This window comes from Penicillium chermesinum, assembly GCF_028974085.1.
Source record: "Penicillium chermesinum strain IBT 19713 chromosome Unknown utg000004l:1.0-3345178.0:1.0-3348027.0, whole genome shotgun sequence".
Taxonomy (NCBI): Eukaryota; Fungi; Ascomycota; class Eurotiomycetes; order Eurotiales; family Aspergillaceae; genus Penicillium; species Penicillium chermesinum.
The window spans coordinates 2399486-2411754 of NW_026695314.1; the positions used below are offsets into that span (position 1 = coordinate 2399486).

The window sequence follows — 12269 nt, forward strand, 5'->3', positions numbered from 1 at the left end:
CTGGGCATAGTCCCAAGGGATGAGGTTCTCTCTACAGTAAAGGTGTACTATATAATATTTACGAGGATACTCCTACTCCAGAGCCACTGAATCCAAAAATAACTGCGGTAATGTTGTATTGAGGGTAAAAAGTAGCCCTAAACTCCAAGGTCTGCCCTGTCATCTAGGGTGATGAGACAATGACCGAGTACAATGGTAACAAAAGAAAGACTATGCCGAAGCATTCGCTTCTATCTGTGTAACCAGGACTAGAAACGGTAAAATGCCGTGAAAGGAATGAGAGCAGACATTCAAGGTGTTGCGGTGTCTGTTCAGGTGTGTGTGTGTCATGGTGATCGTGAAAGTAATCGTAGGTGGGGTGGAATGCCTAGTCTATCTGACTCCTTTCATATAACGCATAGTCAACAAGACAGCTGCCAGGCTCGTGTACAGGCCGCCACCAGCGGTGATCCAGACAGGGCGGTGGGCATTCAGTGAGGTGCGGAAGAACTGGCCCTCCTTCTTAGGCTTTTCTCCTGCAGACTGTCAGTGTGTCTGGTAAGCGAGAGGGATGGGAGTAAACTTACCCTGCTGGAAGAGCCTTTGGCGCAGGTTGTTCAGCCCCTGTCTCGAACGGGCTGGCAGCGTTGCAAGTTGTTGCATGAAAGGTCCAGCGGCTGCTGACATCTTGTATGCGTTGTTGTTGGAATGAACTTGGATGGAAAGTCAAGATCTCGCGATGATAGGATAGGCGTCAAGTGTAGAGGGGAGAGATTCTGATGAGAATAACATGACTGTGCCTCTCCTGATCCTTATATACTACTAGTCATCTGACAGAGGGATGCGGGGTTGGGAGTGACATCCGGGGTACCTTGCCCCTGCAAGGTGGCAAGAGTTTCAGCCTGAAGAGTGATCCCAGGTCCATTGGAGACCAGAGAGGCTATGGGCGAGTGGCACCCTACCACTCTTTTCTTTGAAGGAGGCATGTTCCGTGCTAAGCCTACCTTCCTTTTGTCTTTGAAAGCTAATGCAGACTGACAGATGGAGCTTCCAATCGAACCAAGAACTAAGATTCTGTATGGACTGACGTAGATATACTAGAGATAGAGAAGGCCTAAAGTAGCCCTTTCACCACATCTCTGGCACACACCGTAGCGGTGCGATTGGCTCCAAACGAACGGGCCCCCAAGTACATGGCGCGTAGTACATCATAACACACAACACACGATTCAAGGGGGCTTGCAGATCTCAAATCTGCCCCTGAGATAATGAAATTATTTCCAGGCCATTGGAGAACTTACAGTTACTCCTCAGGGAGATTCCCAGAAGGTTCGATTGGATATGTTGGCCCAGGGGACCTCATAAGCAAGTGTGTGTTGACATTCTTCGGGTCGAGTGGAGTCACGGGGGAGTCCCACAGTGGAAATCCGGGGTTTGTGGGGTTGGCGGGTCTCCAAATGAATAAGGAGAACAGCCAGTGAACGAACTTGATACAACGAGTCAGATGTCTGCAAATCATTCAGTCTACTCCAGAAGCCCCTGGAGCTGCCAGGAATGCCTCGCGAGAATATTGCAAATTGGGATGAGACGCCGCAGGGCAGCCACGCAGCTCGGGGGCTCGTAACACGATGGGGGTCTCGGTCGCGACCGTTAGCTTCTTCTCCTGACACCTTCTCCATGCCTTCGCCCGCATTTCCCTTTGACTTCGTCAATGGATTTCCATCTACGACCACTGGAATTTCCCCTACTACCACTGGATTTTGCCGTTCTAAAGCAAGCTTGACGGCAGCATATTTATTTCTTCTGTTAGGGCGCAATGTTGCTGGAGAACCCCCGAGGCCCTTTTGGTGGTTGTCCACCAGCATCTGTGTGGAATTCCTTGGGATTGGCCCGTAAGGATCATTCCATTTACCTGAGACCCAGTTTCTTGAAGGTATCATGCTGACCTATTTGCAATATATAGGAGCATACCGACGTCCACCCGCGCTAACGCTAGGTCAGAACGGATAAACACGATCTGCATGTCTATAACGGTCGTTGTGGCATTTTACTGCTTTCGTGGTTCCAGACTTAGGAGATGCGAACCCATGCACTTGGGTCCCTCGGTCGCTCCCTAGCGTTCACATTGAAGAAGGCATCAAGCTCTGCTTGGTACGGGTCCTTGTCACAGCTGGGGGACATCGTCACCAGGGGCTGCCAAAGGGACTGGAAATTGCCCCAGTCTGCTGTTGTGCTCATGATGGGTTGGCCACATGGAGGATTGCTCTTACCAGGTAAATTCGTCTTACGCGATCGACGATGATCGAATTCTGTTATGCACACCTTTTCAGGCTTATGGTTTAGCCCACTGAAGGAGTGTGCGACGACCATGAGATATGGACAAGATTAGTGCTAACGTTAAAACACAGTCGCTGTTAGATTCGCATGTTGTCGATGATTGCGCCGTGTTTCCCGTACGTTCCACCTGTTATGACGTCTCGACCGATCAAATCGAATCTCCCCGACCGAGAACGGCTAAAACCAAAGAAAATAATGAACCGCATTCTTTATAAATTGACCTCGTCCCAAATACGGACTGGGGGTGCCGGACCTCGGAGAGTGATGAGATGGTGCTCAGTTGATATTTTTAGGGGCCGCTGCCCGATTATAATCGGGGCGCTCCGAATCGGTATAGCCACAAGGGCTGCTCATCATGCTAGATCTTGCGGCCGACCATGCTTGGAGTAGTATTTCTAACCACAATCCCATAGTTACTGCATACCGGCGATTATCTCATCATCGCTGCCGAACTTGGAGGATTCTGGTCGCCATGCCGATTCTGGCCTCACCGGCGCGCGGTCTCGTTCGGCTCGAGCGTTCCAGTGCTCCTTCACTGACAAAGCGGAAAGGGCGATAGTTGTACCGAATGCTTAACAACGAAATACCTTACACATTAACCGACAGTAACATATCAGCGGCGTGGTTATAAACGCACACGGTCAATATGAAGACACCTCCAATGATGGCTTGCCATGACAATCCAGAACCCCTATCACGAAAAGTGGCTTCAATCAGGACGGAACGGGCCAGTTCGATAAGATAAAGGGACATATTATATCGAAGACTGCCGCCACAATGAGCTGCGGTATGCACCGTACGCAGAGAAGGATCGAGCCAGTCAAGCAGCATATCGAGGCAGTTGCTACTAAAGCAAGTAGTCAGCACTCGAGGACTCACAGTCCTCCCAAACTCTTTACGTTATTGAGCAGAATAGTCGAGCCGGTATAGCCTTGTCCTCACCTCCCTAACTGAAATGAAGCAAATACTTTATGCCTGAAAGATCGGCTCTCTTGGGGATTTGATTTGCTACCGAATGCTGATGTGGGATCTAGCGAGTCTGCGCGTGGATGTGTAGTTAGATGGGGGCGATATTGAACAACCGCGCAAGGCAGAAATTACATAGATTCCCAGCAGATATTGCAGATTTGAGCAAATTAACAAAGGTCTTTTGACTGTAACTCGAAGCTTGCATGGAATCCAGAGTACCCGCTCGTTGTAAACAACCAGCACCCGAACGCGTCAGGGGTGCAAGGATGGAAACCTCGGATAATCCGGACTTCCTCTTTGAATGTGGCAAGCAATCAGGGTTGGACAACTTTAATCCGGCGGAAATATCATGCAGTGCACCATGGTTGACTGGGACCAACCAGCACATACTACAAGTACACATTCATTGTCATGGAGGATTCGGAAGCCCCCAAGTGTCGAATGTGATTCGAAAACCCCAATCCAAAGACAGGCTTCTCGGAGATACTTCGGTTGATATGACACTGGAGGTTGGTCTTATCTCTCAGGTAGTTTGCTCCTACGAGTCTGGCAGAGCTACCACGAATGTCCAGTGCAGGTCTAAACATTGCTCAGTATTGAAGCTTGGACGCGTGGGATCAATATGAATTCTTTTCACTGCTAGTTGTACCAGAGCCTCAGGGGCCTCTTCTTCGAACAAAGACACTGTCGCCCACCTGAAATTCCTTTCATGCAGGTCTTCGCATATCACTATTGGTGGAGTTTCTTCGCACGATAAACCGATGAGCTACGACTACATCCTAGTAGGGTCGGGGAAAAGTGGGAGAAAGTTTAGGCCTGGAAGAATCACTTCTAGCAGTGTCACTGATAGTTTCAACCTGAGCATACGTATACTGGCCCCGGAGTATCCCAGTCCTGTGGGTCCCATGGACTAGGAAGAGAACCTCGAACTTGGGCTAACCTCCAGAAATCAAATCGCGCAAAATCTCAAAGTTCCTTGCCGAGCTGAGGGCATTGGCAGTCGCTGGAATCCTTTACTGTAGCAAGAAAAACTCTCCACGGGTTAATTAGGTACGCCAGCGCCAAGGGTATACCCGGCATCAACGCCACCATTGGCGATGGCGCTCGAGGCGACGCCACTGATCTGAGCATGGTCGTAAACTGCACACACAAAAGGCGCACTTTAGATAGGCAAACTCTTCTCCGTCGCCGATCGGAGATCATGGAAACAGGGCAAGCTTAACTTTTTGCTTTGAAACAGCAAAATCATGTAGTGTTTGTTCTTGGGGGGGGGTAGGGGTCAGAAAGCAGCTGTTCCTGCGGGACTAAGTTGGCAACCAATAGACATGCCTATTGGGACATAGTTATGCCTGTCTCACTCGAGTCTCTCTCGCCCACTATGAACAAAGAGCGATCATAATCGAGGGAGATCGGTGGGCTGGACTCGGAGCTGGTCAAAACAGGCATTGCACGTTTGCCTCGGAGTGGCGAGATCTCACGCCTCTGGGTCACGTGTGCAATCGGGAATGTTGACCTGGAAGCCTCAAGGCATACCTGATGAGATCGGAGAAGATTGAGTGTGGTCACTATCAGAGTCCCCACTGATACAAGGGAATATATGCCTCTATCGGGCATGGCATGGTCTGTGTTGCCCCTTCAACGTACCTTGGGGACATTGACCAAGGCTCGTAGCCGGGCGGGGCCAAGATAAGGTGATAGAGGCACCAGGGCAGTACTAGTCATTCCCACCGGGTGGTGCGGGTTTGGACTAGAATTATGATACAGCTATCGGGCTTTAGCGCATCAGGATTCCGGATAGATGCATATTTGTCCTGCGCCCGGCCGCCACACTGGGGAGTGCACTGAGATGGGGAGAGCCTCAGGCGGGAGCGAAAACAAGCGAGCGTACCAGGCCGTTGCCCGCGGAGAATCGAGTTCCCAATGCAGAGCACTCCGGAGTCGATTAGAGTTCCTCCAAATGCGGTTGTGATTGGACTCAAGTCGCCCCGTTCAGGGAGGTTGAAACCAGTCCCGGACTTGGACTCGACAAAAGCAGCCTAACGCAGCGACGCGGCTTGGGAGAACACGGGCCTGCCCCCCACCAAGCCAATCACGCAAGATAACGGAGGCTTGGGACCTTCCCGAACAAAAAAAACGTGGCTCAGACGTGCATTGTTCGCTTAGTTATCTCTTAATCTCCGTACTCCAGGCGTGGTTCCGCATTCGCCATCACGCTTAGTCTAGACCAATCATCCTTGGCCCCGGCCAGACGCAGCGAATAGTGTCAGTAGAATGTCAAAGGGAAAAAAAAAAACTCTTGTCAACGACGCCCCATTCCCTTGGCGTCCTGGGGTTCGTGGTGCTCTTTTCTTCCACCGTGGTGCCCCCCCATCTCTGGCCAAACCGCATTTTAACTCCTCTTGCGTCCTAGTCGACTTGCTGAGTTGGATAGATTTCTCTGCCATCTCGTACCTCATCCTAGGTCAACCTCTTACGACAAAGTATTTTTGTTTACTCTTATCTCTCTCTTCCAGATCTCTGGCTCCACTCAACCACCGCGCGGCTGAAATCACCCCAAGTACATCTGGTACATCAGATACAGGTACATCTGGTGGATGACTTCGCCCGATCTCTAGCTTCCAATTTCCCCGAGCGGCCACATATATAGCAGCACATCGTGCCCTACCAAAGCGACCTAGCCAAGTTTCCCTTGCGACAACTCCAGACCCATCCCATCCGGCCGCCCGCACCAATTTGAAGTAGCCCGTTACGCGACATATTCCTACAACCAATGCAACAGTGACAAGCCCGTATATTGATGGTCCTTTCGCCTTGATTCGAGTATTCGGTATTGCTTCAAATAGCCAACGCGCCTTGCCTTGATCAGCCCTGTACTTTCATCCCGGATCACAATGGCATTCACCAAAGAGAAAGACGACGCTCCCACCTCGGTTGGAGTCCTTAGCTCACTTGGGCTGAAGGGCGCCGAGGGGCCCCAGGATGTCCAAGAGGGCGTTCTGGCAGACAATGCTGACAATCTCCAGCGCCATCTGGGTAACCGTCAGATCCAATTGATCGCCATTGGAGGTTCCATCGGAACGGCCTTGTTCGTCAGTATCGGGACGGGTCTGTACCACGGTGGCCCCGGCAGCTTATTCCTCGCTTACTCGATCCAATGCATCTTCCTCGCCATGGTAAACAACAGTCTGGCGGAAATGACCACGGCGTTCCCCGTCAGCGGTGGTTTCATCCGTCTTGCCGGTAAATGGGTCGATGAGGCCCTCGGTTTTATGGTTGGCTGGAATTTCTTGTGCGCAACTCCCTGAACCATCCTCACCTGGCACATCGCAGTATACCTAACATGCTTGCAGCTTCTATGAGGCTCTTCTGATTCCGTTCGAAATTTCGGCCTTTACTCTTGTGGTCTCCTTCTGGTCTGATAAGGTTACGGAGCCTGGACCCGTTGCTGGTCTTTGCGCCGGGATCATCATATGCTACGGGTAAGATAACCACCTCGAAACCCAAGATTCCAGTTTGTTGGGGGGATTCAATGCTAATGTGCATTATAGTGTCCTGAATTGTTTGGCGGTCAAGGCTTACGGTGAAGCCGAGTTCTGGCTATCCGGCGGCAAGGTCATCTTGATTTTTGCTCTGTTCTTCTTCACGTTCATCACCATGGTTGGAGGTAACCCAGCTCACGATGCGTACGGATTCCGATACTGGAACAACCCCGGATCTTTCATGGAGTACCTCGATCAGGGCACCCTGGGTCGCTTTGAAGGTTTTCTTGGCAGTCTGTGGTCCGCTTCCTTTGCGGTGGTGGGTCCCGAGTATATTTCCATGGTGGCGGCTGAGGCCAAGCGTCCTCGCATCTACATCAAGAACGCCTTCAAGACCGTCTATATTCGATTCGGTATCTTCTTCATGGGTGGTGCTCTTGCTGTGGGCATCGTTTGCTCTTCCCGTGACCCTGCTTTGGCCAATGTCGTGGCGGGTAACTCCAACGGCTCTGCTGCTGCTTCGCCTTATGTTATTGGCATGACCAACCTTGGAATCACTGTCTTCCCTTCGATTATCAATGCGTGAGTTTTGGGTCTTCATTCCTGGTATTCTGTTCCGTACTAACAGCCCTTCGTGCCAGTCTGCTCCTGACTTCGATCTTCTCCGCTGGTAACACTTACACCTACTGTGCGATCCGCACTCTGTACAGTCTGGCACTGGAGGGCCGTGCCCCCCGTGTTTTGGCCAAAACCACCAAGAGCGGTGTTCCCATCTACTGTTTCATCGTTGTCATGATCTTCCCCATCCTGTCCTTCTTGCAGGTCTCCAACTCCTCCTCCATTGTGATCACGTGGTTCTCCAATCTCGTCACCGCAGGCGGGTTGATCAACTACATCACGATTTCCATCACCTTCATCTTCTACTACCGAGCCTGCAAGGCCCAGGGTATCGACCGGAACCAATTCTCCTACACAGGATGGTTCCAGCCGTACGGTGCATACATCTCGCTGGTCTGGATGTTCCTCGTTACGCTGTTCTACGGATACCCTGCCTTCAAGCCCTGGGACGTAGAAACCTTCTGGTCTGATTACACCATGCAGATCGTCATTCCCTGCCTCTTCGTCCTATGGAAGCTTTTCAAGCGGACGAAGTTTGTCAAGCCCCATGAAGCGGATTTGGTCTGGGACCGACCCCTCATCGACGCCTACGAGGCTAGCTTCATGGATCCCCCTGTCGGGTTCTGGCGCGAGGTTGGACAAATGGTCGGCTACCGCCGTATTAAGGGCGGAAACGATAAGCGCAGACAGTCCGTTGCTCCTCCATCTACCGGGACCGGAGAAGAGGTTACTTTCAGTGCCTAGATGCTCTACGCAGGAGCTTGGCTGTTTATGCTACAGGTCGCATAAAATAACCCAAAAAAAAAAAGAAAAAGCAAACCAAAGCAAAGCTATTGTCTTATACTTGAGGACTTGCAGGTTCGGTTGTGGAAGATTATACGCTACTTGCTACTGGATCCAAAGACCCAACGTGTCAGCACTCTTGGTCCTGTTTTAGTATCAATTTCAACTTATCTCTGTTCTACCAGTAGAATTCTGCATCTATGGGCCTCATGGCTGAGTAGTACAGTATGATCATTCCATCTAATTTGAGTCAACAAATACTCCTCACCAGTGGTATCCGTATGGATCTACTGAACGAAATCAAGCTTCCAAATATCTCCAAGGCGCTCATTAGACTCTCCAAGACCACCATGCACTATGATGGCATCTTCACCCAACGTATCAGCATCAAACCATCCCCGCGGAAGCGGCAGCTCATCCCCTTCCAGAGAAACATGCTGCCAAATTTTCTCATGAATATCGAAAATCCACACATCATCCAGCATCTTCCCCGCCCCTTGGTGGCCCAGCGAACTAGGATCGCGCTCCCCGAACAGCGTGACAAGGAACGGCCGACCACCAAGACGGAGCGGCAACAGCGCGCTCACACTGCGCGGCGTCGGACCCGCTTTGCCGTCCGGCGAATACGAATGAGAAATCCATGAGTTCTCGGCGGGAGAGTAGATATCAAGCTTCCCCCCTTGCTCCGATTTCCCATCAAACCCATTCATCCGGTACAACAAGCCCTCAACAAACGCAATAGACGTACCGCCGCGCGGAGGATCGAAGGCGGGCGCAAGCTCCGTCCATTCTCTGCGGGCGATATTGAATGACCAAACATCGCCAAGCCGGCCCTTCTCAGGACACCCCGCATGCAGGAAAAGTGTGTCGGCGCCGTCGCTGGTCATGCAGTGGTAGCTGCGTGCTGCGGGATATTTCTGCTCGGCTGAAGGCCGAAGTGACGACCACGTTGATCTGACGGGGTCGAATTCCCAAATGGTGCCTTGTTCTTCAATCGGTGCCATTGCGACGCCTCCTCGGCCGGAAAAGATATAGATCTTTCCATTAAGCGTGGCTGCCGCTGTTCCGACTCTTGCGGAGGGGGACGTTGATGTTGCGGGTGCGGATTTCACTGTTGTGTCGTCTGCTCGTTGGAGAAATATTTAGTATTCACTGCTTATATTCTATCCACAAGTTGCAAAAGGCCACGCTTACTGCTTTGTAAAGCGATGGAGTGGACATCGTTGTCGCGGGGCTCGCGGGGCTTCAGCTCTCCACCAAACACATAGGCTTGACTACCAGCAACAGAAATGATATGCGAGGAGCGGCGGAGGATCTCAGCTTCCAGGAGCTTATGACATTTTGCAGCGATTTTCCCCATCTTGAAATATGAATTGCTTGCAATCTCAATTATTTTGCGCTGGAGATGTGAGGGGATGATTGATTAGACAGCGCCTGGAACTTGGATTTCCACGGTATATATAGGCGCATCTGGACTCCTCGTGTATGCAGCTATTTTGCAGATCCGGGGATTTCAGGTTCCGAAATCACCGCCCCACATTAGCAGATGCAAAGGATGTGCCAATAAGAGGCCCCCATGTGGGGGTCAATACGGCCTCCGAAACCTCCGAAGGACTGTGGAGTCTGCGACACGCGGTCAGAAGACTAAACTGCATTGGTGATTGATTTATGACGGTGCTCCCTTCTCTTTCATGATTGCACATGTCCCAAGCCAGACGAACCTCATCAATAAGGTTCCCGTTGCGTGGATCTGTGCTTTTTCGTTAGTCGTTAGCGCATCGACAGGCATATTCTGAACAGCATTGGCCGTCGATATTAGAAGTTCCAAATCACGCGAAGCATGTGCGCTGAACGGGTGGATAAGTATATCGAGAAAGATCGCAAAGGCAGCAGGTGTACAATAAAGGGCGATGAATCTCTCGGTCGGTTAGAGTGTAACTTTAGCCAAGTTTGCGTTGTACTCACCGGAATGCTTGTTCATTGGAAACGTGAATCAGATATCGCAAGCACCATAGGGTAGAGCGACCTGCTTCCAGCGATATGTCGAAGCTCGAATGAGCTACGTCGTGGAGACCCCGGATCCCGTCGCTGGCATCCAGGGTGCATCTTCTCACCATGGTATGGATAATGATCATTAGATGCTGGTGTTGCAGCTGAAGCGATATGCGGTGAAGCATTGTCGGGGACACTTGATTGGCAGCTCTTGAGTTGGTATCCGGTAATACAAAAAGCGCAGGGCGTAGAGGCTCTGGGATTGATGCTCTCCATATTTCAGCTTCTTCATCTAATTGACGGATATTGGTAAGAATTTGGCCATCATGCTCGTTCAAAGCCTGGGCGGAGAACAAAAGCTTGAAGATTCTTTCCTTCAATTTGCTCAGATGAATATCGCCGAGAAAGCGAGGAAGGAATTGATACAAGGAGCCTTCGCATTCTCCAGGCATTTCGCTTGTAGTGTCGTTAGTGGCACGTGGAGGGGAGAGGTCGCAATAGACATCTACCAGGAGGGGCGGAGAGCCGGTCCGTAGTGAAATTTCTTTATCGAGTGCGTAACAAACCCAGAAGAGATTTCGGATTTGTAGTCTTTCTTGAATGGAGTCCGGCGCGAGCTGTTGCGGTCTTACCACATGTCCTTGAAGTGAGCAGACTATACGACATGCAATCGAATTCACATGTGAAGCACCTTCCCAATCGGCGCAAAATACATGCTGGAGGCTCTAGATCATCTATTAGTCTCGAATATCACTAGGTTCCAGTCATGACATACCAACAGGAGGGCAGTTTGGAGAGTATCTAAACTGGCGTCATTACCGAGAGAAACTAGATAATGGAGTGCCCTTGATTCTAAGTTATCTACTTCCATGAAAGATTGTCTCGAGTTTGCCAATCGCGATGCCATCGAAAGAGCGCTTAAGAGACAGGCCGTGGCTAGAATCTGTTCGGACGAGGGGCTTGTCCAGTCTGTTGGCTTATAAGCGACATCCATGGTTCTTGCGAGTGTTTCTCTATTTAGGATAGGAATCCCAAGCATAGAGCAAGAGTCGATGAACTCGTTCAAGATCTCTTGCACTCTCAGCCTTTCGGGCAGTTGATCAAGATTAATATGCGATAATGCAGACTGCACACTCCACAAAGGACAGTCATTGACCCTCGGGATACAGAGATCAAATAGTGAAATATCTTGGCCGGTCTTCGTCGATATCCAGTGACAGCCTTGTTTAGATGATAAAGGTATGCCATTGAAATACCAGTTCGGTCCCAATAAGCCCGGTACCCTAGGAATCGGGTGCACATGCCCAGGAGGTTTGCGAGCTGGTGGACTCTCCGGCGGCGCTTGGGAATCCCCTTTCTGCGGGTTTGCTATATCATTTCCTGCTAGCGCAGCCTCGAGTTGCGCAACTCGTCGAGAAAGTGTCTCCACATCGCTTAACGCACAAATCAGAGTACGCCCACAGCGAGCAATATAGCCAGATACGCACCTATTCACTCGCTTTTTTCTGGGCCTCTCTCGGCCGAAGGTGCATTGAGCATCGCGATTCCTGCACCACTCGCAGGGGACTCCCGGGGTAGGGAGTGAGCATTGGATCTTGGGCGCAATTAGCACAACAAAACGAATGGAAAGTCTGTAAAGACCTACCTTTTTTGCATAGCATACATCACACGCTCGCTTTTGAGGCTTTCTCCTTACAGGCGGCATGGCTACGATAATTTGACATTTGAAAGACTTGGAGTCTTCGGAGATTTCGGCTTCCGCCAGGACTAAATATCATGTGACCTGGTCTGTTACTCTGCATTAAAGGAATCAGAAATGTGAGGCACAGTAGCTCAATAATAGACTGTAATCCTCTATTATAGCATGTGACATGTTACAAGTGTCGTTGCTTGGTCTTGACGTTCATCTCTTGTTTCAGACAACAGTGCCCTGCAGAGTGGGTGAGCCATCTGCGCTAGCCTTCCAACTAGGTTTATTCTGGCCTCCAGTATCGAGGGCACGCGAACATCAGCCCAAGACAGGCCTCAACCTTGTACAATAGCAGAATGAGTTCGCTGGCCCATTGGAAATATGGAAAATGGTGCCTCTAGCGATGAGGACCCGCAGCTACC

General features: G+C 50.7%; 4 protein-coding genes across 4 annotated transcripts; 1 reads left to right on the top strand and 3 right to left on the bottom strand.

Annotated features, from left to right (window-relative positions):
* Nucleotides 1-372: 372 nt before the first annotated feature.
* N7468_005792 (uncharacterized protein) lies at nt 373-666 on the bottom strand (the record flags this gene model as incomplete). The annotated part of the gene is made up of 2 exons (XM_058475088.1): nt 373-515; nt 567-666. The coding sequence occupies 2 exons, from the start codon at nt 664-666 to the stop codon at nt 373-375; spliced, it is 243 nt and encodes an 80-aa protein (XP_058330828.1).
* A 5510-nt stretch (nt 667-6176) lies between these two features.
* Nucleotides 6177-8126, top strand: N7468_005793 (uncharacterized protein; the record flags this gene model as incomplete). The annotated part of the gene is made up of 4 exons (XM_058475089.1): nt 6177-6574; nt 6636-6764; nt 6834-7346; nt 7406-8126. 4 exons carry the CDS (start codon nt 6177-6179, stop codon nt 8124-8126), a joined length of 1761 nt encoding a protein of 586 aa, XP_058330829.1.
* A 326-nt stretch (nt 8127-8452) lies between these two features.
* On the bottom strand, nt 8453-9525 carry N7468_005794 (Kelch repeat protein; the record flags this gene model as incomplete). Its single annotated transcript, XM_058475090.1, has 2 exons — nt 8453-9288; nt 9360-9525. 2 exons carry the CDS (start codon nt 9523-9525, stop codon nt 8453-8455), a joined length of 1002 nt encoding a protein of 333 aa, XP_058330830.1.
* Nucleotides 9526-9831: 306 nt separating this feature from the next.
* Nucleotides 9832-11643, bottom strand: N7468_005795 (fungal specific transcription factor domain-containing protein; the record flags this gene model as incomplete). Its single annotated transcript, XM_058475091.1, has 3 exons — nt 9832-10083; nt 10154-10882; nt 10933-11643. Coding segments are annotated over 3 exons (1692 nt in total), but the record flags the coding sequence as incomplete, so codon positions are not given.
* Between the last annotated feature and the right edge of the window lie 626 nt (nt 11644-12269).